The sequence below is a fragment of the Lissotriton vulgaris genome, chromosome 5 (genome assembly GCF_964263255.1).
Source record: "Lissotriton vulgaris chromosome 5, aLisVul1.2, whole genome shotgun sequence".
NCBI classification, from domain to species: Eukaryota; Metazoa; Chordata; class Amphibia; order Caudata; family Salamandridae; genus Lissotriton; species Lissotriton vulgaris.
Genome location: NC_141693.1, coordinates 24,672,609 through 24,682,706, shown reverse-complemented (window position 1 = coordinate 24,682,706; position 10,098 = coordinate 24,672,609). Strand labels below are relative to the sequence as shown.

Here is a 10,098-nt window from a genome sequence, read left to right as displayed (position 1 = left end):
CTTCTGCCCTCTGTTAGACTATTTTTTCCCTTGTTTTTCTGCCCTTCTGCCCTCTGTTAGACTCGTTTTTTGTGCCCTTCTGCCCTCTGTTATTCCCTTGTTTTTGTGGCCTTCTGCCCTCTGTTAGACTCGTTTTTCCCTTGTTTTTCTGCCCTTCTGTCCTCTGTTAGACAGTTTTTTGTACCCTTCTGCCCTCTGTTAGACTAGTTTTTCCCTTGTTTTTCTGCCCTTATGCCCTTTGATAGACTGCTTTTTGTGCCTTTCTGCCCTCTGCATCACCACATCATCACTCAGCGCTACCCCAGCATCACTCAACACCACCACATTATCACTCAGCACCACCACATTATCACTCAGCACCACCACAGCACCACTCAGCACCACCACAGCATCACTCAGCACCACCACAACATCACTCAGCACCACTACAGCACCACTCAGCACCACCCCAACATCACTCAGCACCATCCCAGTATCACTCAGCACCACCACAGCACCACTCAGCATCACCACAGCACCACTCAGCTCCACCACAGTACCACTCAGTGCCACCCCAGCATCAATCTGCACAACCATTCAACAACAACTGGTTCAAATATGTTCTCTCAATGTTTCAAACTTTATTACAAATGTCACAAAAAGATGTTAATATTTCACTTCTGTTCTTGGATTTTCGTCACAATAAAATACACCGAACATAATCTTCACAAAAGTTATTTACAAAAGTTTAAGCTATTGCCATTATAAATTAAAATCACTTTTATTTAAGTATTAATTATTTAAAAAAATTAAAAGCCATTGTAATTTGTAATATCAATACAGCTAAGTCACGTAAATACAAAACATATTGCATTACAAATGCTTAGGTGTCACATTTGCGAAAGTTATAACTATTGGCATTGTAAATGACAAAGCTATTAATTTAGCTATTTTCAAAACCAACACATAAATTAAAAAAATGGTCATTTACAAGACCAATAGCTCAAACGTTCCTAATGCGAGACCTATTGCATTGCAAGTGCTTGTTTTTATATCTGTCAGTGCTTCCTGTTGAGGTTTAATTTTTGTGTCAGGCACCTCATTGCCTACTTGTAACTATTCTCTGACCCTGCTTCAAGGGTCAGAGAATAGTTGCAAGTAGGCAACGAGGCGCCAGGAAGCACTTACAGGCTTACAGCAGCAGGTGCCCAAGCTGAAGTTAATTTCTTTGTAACTCTTTTGTAAAAGGTTACAAAAAGTTAGCTTCAACTTTTGCACCTGCTGCTGTAACCCTGTAAGTGCTTGGCTGAAAATTCGTCCCCGCTGATTCGCGGATTTTACCGCGATTTCGTGAGATTTGAGGAATGCAAAATCACGGAAAATCCACAAATTCCGTGAGCGGAACGAATTTTCAGCCCATGCTTACAAATTTTGATCTTAAAATTTTGGCTTTAAAAATATTAGGTAAGAATTTGGTAACTCTTTAGGCAGACGTTGCTTAAAAACAAATTGACTATCATTACAATGTATCCAACCTTTCAGACATTTTAAATAAACAGTGTAATGTCCAGATGTTGAAGAATCATGAAAAATAATTACAACAGCTACAAAATTTCTTCCTGATATTGAAACTTGACCAGCTAGAACATTTTTAATTAAAGTTTCCAATTTTCTTCCATCAGCTCTAAAACGTTGCAGCATTAAAATAACATACTGTCCATACCTTTGTATAAATAATGTTGATGACATTTCTGATTTACGGTGGCTACACTTCATGTTTTGACTAGCTCCTTTAACTAGATCGTTGAAACACACTGATACACAGTCTGGTAAAGTCAAATATATGAATTGTTCAATGTATATATTAGTGCTACATGTAAACAAACAATTTTGACAGTCATGTTGCCATTTATAAGAAAGGACAAAAATATGTTCAATATCTATTCCTTCATCTTCCAGTACATTAAGCATAAACATTAAAAATTCCTGACAATCTTGCTAAATATTCTGTGTAAATTGAGTAGAACCAGAATATATGTCCAAAACATTTTGAATATCAGAAACACTTTGTATTTTACTTTTATCACTACTACATTTATCATAAACAGAATACAACAATGAACAGAAACTTTTGTCCCAATTTTCAACAATTTTCTGTTGTAAACTTTCAAGAAATAAAACAACATTAACAACTGCATTAGCATAGCAGTTGACACTACAACTCTTTTCAAACCGATAACCAACATTCTCTTCATTACTGCCCTTTTTCTTTTTGCTTGCAGACACAGCTTCATCTTGTTTTTTTTCTTTCTCTACAGTTTCACTACAGATATTCTCAAATCTTATTTTTCTACCTACCACACGCTTTTCAAATACTGGATATTGACCTAAATCGGGAGCATATTCTCTTCTTAATCTATTATACTCTTTGACACAATTTGCATCTGCACTAACCTTTGTCTCATCAAAATCAAGTACAATCCAGATAAAGTTCTGACTCGGGACAATGCCGTACCCTCTTTAAACACAGTACTTCCAATATTTACTAAAGCACTATCTACACTTAAACCATGAGATTTATGAATGGTCACCTAATATGCCAAACAAATAGGAAACTGTTTTATGCATACATACAAATCAAGAACCGAGATGAGCAACGACTAAATTGTTGTATTTCTGCATTTTCATCAAATTCAATCTTCAAAAATTCAATCCCATCTCTATTTACATAATTAACAAAATCAACAATTTTACCCAGTGCTCCATTTACTAAACCTTTTTCCACATTAAAATGATGGCGTAATATTACCCCACAGTGTACACATGCATACAAATTCTTTTATAAACCAGTAGTTTTACTTATCGACTTCTCTAAAGAATCCAATTTCTTCTTCAACTTTTCAGTCAAAATAATAGTGATTCCTTCATGTTCAATTTTGTCAATAGCTTCCAATTTTATAATTTCTTCATTTTTTAACTTTAACATTTCTTGATTGAATACAGAACATTCACGCAGTGTTGGCATTAAACAAAGTACAGACTTGTTTTTTGCAATTTTCATATATATTTTTTCTGGAACACTATTTTCATTTGGAAACAAATTGGAAAGTAATTGTCTGTAAAGCTTGTTGCTATGTTCTGTCACTTTTCCTATTCTTATATCTTGAAGAATAGTTCCATAATCAGCATCATTTGCCTGTTGCATATTTCCTTATATTGAAAAAATGACCAAATGTTAACATTTCTAATACTTCCCAAAGACTTTCTGGCATCTTCATGTGCCAGTGTTCTAAACACTGGTTGTCCTTTTACAGGAGTAAGTTGTAGTAGATCTGCAAAAACTATGACGTGTTTTCCTCTAAATAATACGTCATACTCTGTTTTAAGAATTTGCTGCATTCTCAAATGCCCAAAGGCAAGCATTTAGTTTGATAACAGGCTTACCTAATCAATAATGAGAAGTTTCATTTTCTTCAAGACTCTTGCAACTTCAAAACAAGCTTCTCCAGATAGCTTGTGGTATTCCAATTTATTTTCAAGCTCCACTGGTAGCATTAATAAACGATGTAAAGTAATTCCATTAATATTGTATGCTGCCAACCCAGTTGGAGCAGTGACAACACAAGACAAATACGACTCAGTTGTTTTCTGTAGATAAGTTGAAATTACTTTAATTAAAAAACTTTTTCCTGTCCCAGCATCTCCACTCACTGACAATCGGATAGGTTGAAACTATGAGCAAGAACACTCTCTCTTTTCATGAAGTAATCCATGGTTAACCTGCTCGCTCACTTGCTCATATATTTGTTTCTGCTCAACATTTAATTGTTCTTCTAAGTTTCCTAAATTTCTTACATCTTCTTGAGCTTGATACATTGCTGATTCCACCTCTTTCATAGCAGTTGCTGCTTCATTTTGAACAATTGGTTCTCCTAGTGGGTCCTGACTCAACGAAACAGAAGTTTGACTGTCTTGAGAACTATCTCTAGCAATCTCAGCTGCATTGTAGCTTCTTGCTCAATTTCGTTGTTCAACATTTTCACATAATTAGCAAAAACAGGACATTCTATAGCATGGGTACTCACAAACTTTCTCTTGGGGGCCGAATTTACAGTGTGGTTTGTGGCCGAGGGCCAAACAGGTGGAGGCGGGGTCAGTGGGGAAGGGGGGTGGGGCTAGAGAAAAATAACTGTGACCATGAAGTTGAACACAGGCCCCTGCAGCAGACGCCTTTACCAACTGAGCCAACAGACCCGGCATACACACACATCTCTCTTTCTTTTTCTCTCTCTCTCCCCCCTCTCTTTCTCTCTCTCTCTCTCTATCTCGCCCCCTCTCTCTCTATCTCTCTCTCCCTCTTTCTATCTCTCCCTCCCTCTATCTGTCTCTCTCCCTCCTTCCCTCTGTCTCACCCATTCTGTCTCCCTTTGTCTCTCTCTCCCTCCATCTGTCTCCCTCCATCTATGTCCCAATGTCTGTCTCCCTCTATCTGTGTCCCAATGTCTGTCTCCCTCTATCTGTGTCCCAATTCTTTCTCCATCCATCTGTCTCCCTCCCTCCATCTGTCTCCCTCTGCATATCACCCTCTGCCTGTCACTGTCTCCTTGCCTCCGTCTCCTTGTCTCCTCCCCTCTGTCTCCTTCCCTCCGTCTCCTCTCCTCCGCCTCCTTTCCTCTGTCTCCTTGTCTCCTTCCCTCCGTCTCCTTGTCTCCTTCCCTCCCTCTCCTTGTCTCCCTCTCATTGTCTCCCTCTCCTTGTCTCCCTCTCCTTGTCTCTCCCTCTCCTTGTCTCTCCCTCTCCTTGTCTCCCCCTCTCCTTGTCTCCCTCTCCTTGTCTCCCTGTCCTTGTCTCCCTCTCCTTGTCTCCCTCTCCTTGTCTCCGTCATACATTGCTGATTCCACCTCTTTCATAGCAGTTGCTGCTTCATTTTGAACAATTGGTTCTCCTAGTGGGTCCTGACTCAACGAAACAGAAGTTTGACTGTCTTGAGAACTATCTCTAACAATTTCAGCTGCATTGTAGCTTCTTGCTCAATTTTGTCGTTCAACATTTTCACATAATTAGCAAAAACAGGACATTCTATAGCATGGGTACTCACAAACTTTCTCTTGGGGGCCGAATTTACAGTGTGGTTTGTGGCCGAGGGCCACACAGGTGGAGGCGGGGTCAGTGGGGAAGGGGGGTGGGGCTAGAGAAAAATAACTGTGACCATGAAGTTGAACACAGGCCCCTGCAGCAGACGCCTTTACTAACTGAGCCAACACACCCGGCATACACACACATCTCTTTTTCTTTCTCTCTCTCTCTCCCCTCTCTCTTTCTCTCTCTCTCTCTCTCTCGCCCCCTCTCTCTCTATCTCTCTCTCCCTCTTTCTATCTCTCCCTCCCTCTATCTGTCTCTCTCCCTCCTTCCCTCTGTCTCACCTATTCTGTCTCCCTTTGTCTCTCTCTCCCTCCATCTATGTCCCAATGTCTGTCTCCCTCTATCTGTGTCCCAATGTCTGTCTCCCTCTATCTGTGTCCCAATTCTTTCTCCATCCATCTGTCTCCCTCCCTCCATCTGTCTCCCTCTGCATGTCACCCTCTGCCTGTCACTGTCTCCTTGCCTCCGTCTCCTTGTCTCCTCCCCTCTGTCTCCTTCCCTCCGCCTCCTTCCCTCCGCCTCCTCTCCTCCGCCTCCTTTCCTCTGTCTCCTTGTCTCCTTCCCTCCGTCTCCTTGTCTCCTTCCCTCCCTCTCCTTTCCTCCCTCTCCTTGTCTCCCTCTCCTTGTCTCTCCCTCTCCTTGTCTCTCCCTCTCCTTGTCTCCCCCTCTCCTTGTCTCCCTCTCCTTGTCTCCCTGTCCTTGTCTCCCTCTCCTTGTCTCCCTCTCCTTGTCTCCGTCTCCTTGTCTCCCTCTCCTTGTCTCCCTCTCCCTCTACCTCTCTGTCACTCTGCCTCTATCTGTCTGTTCCTGTCTCTGCCACTATCTGTCTCTCTCTGTTCCTGTCTCTGTCTCCCTCCCTCTGTCTCCCTCTCCGTCTCTGCCTGTCTTGTTCTGTCTCTGCCTCTATCTGTCTCTGTCAGTCCCTGTCTCTGTCTGTACCTCTATCTCTCTTTGTCTATATCTCTGTCTGTCTCTGCCTCTATCTGTCTCTGTCTCAATCTGTCCCTGCCTCTATCTCTGTCTCTGTCTCTGTCTCTCTTGCTGTTTCTCTCTCTCTGTCTGTCTCTACTGCGGTCTGTCTCTACCTCTGTCTGTCTCTGTCTGTCCCTGTCTCTGACCCTATCTGTCTCTGTCTGTCCCTCTCTCTGTCTGTACCTCTATCTCTCTTTGTCTATATCTCTGTCTGTCTCTGCCTCTATCTGTCTCAGTCTCGAACTATCCCTGCCTCTATCTCTGTCTCTGTCTCTCTTGCTGTCTCTCTCTCTCTGTCTGTCTCTATTGCGGTCTGTCTCTACCTCTGTCTGTCTCTGTCTGTCCCTGTCTCTGACCCTATCTAGCTCTGTCTGCCCCTGTCTCTATCTGTCTCTATCTCTATCTGTCTCACCTCACCCGGCTCTCACTATCTGCTTCCCTCTGTAACTGTACTGCACTCTCACTCCCTGCTGCCCTCCCTCCTCCCCCGGAGTCTCACTCCCTGATGCCTCATCGAGCTCTCACTCCCTGCTCTGCCCTCCTAACTTACCGAGCTCTCACTCCCTGCTGTCCTCCCACTTCACTGAGCTCTCACTCCCTGCTGCCCTCCTACCTCACTGAGCTCTCACTCCCTGCTGCCCTCCTACCTCACTGAGCTCTCACTCCCTGCTCTGCCCTTCCACCTCACTGGGCTCTCACTCCCTGCTTCCCTCCCACCTCGCTGGGCTCTCACTCCCTGCTTCCCTCCCACCTCACTGGGCTCTCACTCCTTGCTTCCCTCCCACCTCACCCGGCTCTCACTCCCTGCTGCCCTCCCACCTCACCGAGCTCTCACTCCCTGCTCTGCCCTCCCACCTCACTGGGCTCTCTCTCTCTACTCTGCCCTCTCACCTCACCCGGGCTCTCACTCCCTGCTGCCCCCCCTCCTCACCCGGGCTCTCACTCCCTGCTGCCCTCCCACCTCACCCGAGCTCTCACTTCCTGCTGCCCTCCCACCTCACTGAGCTCTCACTCCCTGCTGCCCTCCCACCTCACCGAGCTCTCACTCCCAGCTCTGCCCTCCCACCTCACCGAGCTCTCACTCCCTGCTGCCCTCCCACCTCACCGAGCTCTCACTCCCTGCTCTGCCCTCCCACCTCACCGGGCTCTCACTACCTGCTGCCCTCCCTCCTCACCACGCTCTCACTCCCTGCTGCCCTCCCACCTCACCGAGCTCTCACTCCCTCATGGGAACAGTCCAGCCTGAACTGCCAAGCCATGTCTTCCCTGGACCGGAAACAAGCTTCCGAGGACCAGTTTCTGGCATTCCAGCCGTCTTCAGCCTGGCTTGCTTGAATCCAGTGGCAAAGTGAGCAAGGGACTCACGTCTGAGCATACCCTGCCACACTTATGGCAGCCAAAAGCGGTACAAAAGGGGATGGTGATGGACGGAGCATCTGAATCAATCAAACACTCACACCCAGTCAAAAGATCGGTGATGGATTAAACCCAGATCTTTTGATACAACCGGGCACACAAGAGCACACGCAATGTTGTTGAGAGAACATTTGGTATATTGAAAAGTAGGTTCAGATGCTTGCACAAGAGCGGAGGTGCAAGGCAGTATACCCCCATTACCTGCTGTAAGATCATTGCTGCCTGTGCTATGTTGCACAATCTGGCTGTTAATAAGGGGACTGAGGTGGAGTTATCTGACTATGAAGATCATGACGACGACATTGCTGTGCCTGAAAGACAACCTGCTGGAGTGTCAACACCAAGTGATGGCAGATACAGACGTGATGACATAGCACGCAACTATTTCTGAGTAAGTGAAGACACTGAGCTATAGTGAAAGCACAAGCTATTGTTTAATTAGATTTGTAAAGATTTATTGAAGAACAAAAGTGCAACAGTAAGCATTTGACATCAATGCTCACAGTGAGCAAACACACTCAGACAGGTGTAGAATCCCCCAACCATAGTTGTACATAGTCACTTGGCTGGTTGCAATGGCACAAATGTGCAAATAACACTGTATTAACTATAAATCAAATGTCCATTGGCAGTAGGCCATCGTTACAACTGATCATTTTCGCACACGCTTTGCACTGGCAGGTGTCTGTGGCTCAGCCTGTTCACTGGGCGTTTGGCCTATAGCCTCACCCTGTCGCCTGCTGCTCCTCCTTGGCTCTACGCCATGGGGGCTGGCTGTGCTGCTCCTACTGGTGCTACCTTCAGTGTCCGGCACATCTACAGCAGAACTTTGTGCACTTTGTGCATTGAGTAGGGCCTCCCGCGCACCGGTCATTCCAGCTATGCCCCTTGTCAACTGGTTGCTATTATGAATCAGGACTACCTGACTATTGATGCTACGCCTGCATAGCAGGGATGTGGCTGTAGCCAGCTGCTCCATGGATTTCTCTGTTCTCTCTGCGCGCTGCCTGTCCCTGCGCCTTGCACTAATATCAGAGTCAAGTTTTGTGCACAGTTGCTCTATGCCTGTTGCCATGCTCTTGTTGACTATCACTAGCTCTTTTATGCCCTTGCTAATTTCTTCCATGTTGATGTTCATGTTTCGCATTTGTCTTTGACAGGCCATGATGCCCTTGCCCTGCATCCCCTGAATCTTGACCATGGCTCCCTCCAGGCCTTTGAAGACATTGGAACCCTCCCCATTTGCTCCTTCATCCCTTCCTTGCACTGTGCGCTTTCTAGTGGTACCTGGTACAGGCTCTGTGCTAGGCTGCAGTGTGGCAGTGATGTGAGCATGTGACAAGTTAAGTGAGTCTTCACCCACCATTTCATCAGCACCTGTCTCCATTTCCGGCAGTGGGGGAACAACATGCCTCCTGCCAGGGTGTGCAACAGGTGTTTCTACAACAGGAGATGCATGCATTTCTGGGGATGAGACCAATAGTGGTGACTGTGAAGGAATTGGGGAGCCCTGCATTTCTTCACTGATGTCAGTTTCTTGGGAGGGTGGCTGCCCACTCGGAACACCTGTGTCCTGGGATGCACTGGGCCCTGGCTCCTGACTGTCATCCCTCTGGGGTGCCGTGCCTTCTGCCTCCTCAGACTGCCTTCTGGATGTGAGACCTGTGGACATATGAGCACATATGAGCTAGGTGTAAATGTGTCACAGCCACTACAATTAAAGATGTTACATTGCACTTTGTACATGCTGCCTGCCCTTAATTTTTTCAGCATTCATTTGAATTATGTGTTGGTTACAGTGCTGTGTGACATGGTCTTTCAATGACTAACTACATGTAACATGATGCATTGGTACAGTTTTGCACAGGCACCATGGGACTGGGGTAACTTAGCTGCAAGGGGTGAGGGATGTATGGGGGTGGGAGGGGGATAGCTGTGCATGCATCTTACCTTTTTTTTTTGCAGATTGCGCAGAGCTGTCCACTTCTCCCTGTCCATGGACACTTTCAGCCTCCAGGGTTGTGGCTACCAGCTCCTCCAGCTCGGTGAGGGGGGGTGCAGTGTTCTTTCCTCGACCTGTTTGCTGGGACTGTTTGTGGCGGTCAGCCAATTTTTTCTTCGTGAGGCTCCTTAGGTCATAGAACCTCTTCTTTAATTCTTCAGTGCGTCTGGTGGTGACTCCCACTGCATTTACTTTATCTTTGATTTCCAGCCAAAGTTTCCTTTTTGTTGATTCTGGCACAGTTAGGGACTGCTTTCCAAAAAGTCTGTGGTGTACCTTTACCACCTCCTCAACAAGGAGCTCTAGCTCCTGTCTACTGAATTTAAGCTTTCTTTTCCTTTCAGCCTGCTCAGTGTCCCTGCTGCTTTCCATGTTGTAGTTTTCAGTGAATTCACAGGCTCTGTCTGCTGCTTCTGCTGCTCCCAGTCTCTCGGCTCCAACTGCCTTTCCTGAACCTTCTAATTAGTTGCACCTGCCTGTGGGGCCACTCCCTGGAGAGGAGGGGGAGGGTGGTTGCATCTGATTGGCTGTTGTGTTGAGTTTCACTTTTGTTTGTTGTCCGTCGCGGGAATTACCGATCGGTATTT

The 10,098-nt window shown here is 45.7% G+C and overlaps 1 protein-coding gene across 1 annotated transcript; it reads right to left on the bottom strand.

Moving 5' to 3' along the window:
- Positions 1-8,161: 8,161 nt before the first annotated feature.
- Positions 8,162-9,883, bottom strand: LOC147710032 (uncharacterized). Its single transcript, XM_086919928.1, has 2 exons — positions 9,460-9,883; positions 8,162-9,171 (listed from the first exon to the last, which is right to left on the bottom strand). Exons 1-2 carry the CDS (start codon positions 9,881-9,883, stop codon positions 8,162-8,164), a joined length of 1,434 nt encoding a protein of 477 aa, XP_086776054.1.
- Between the last annotated feature and the right edge of the window lie 215 nt (positions 9,884-10,098).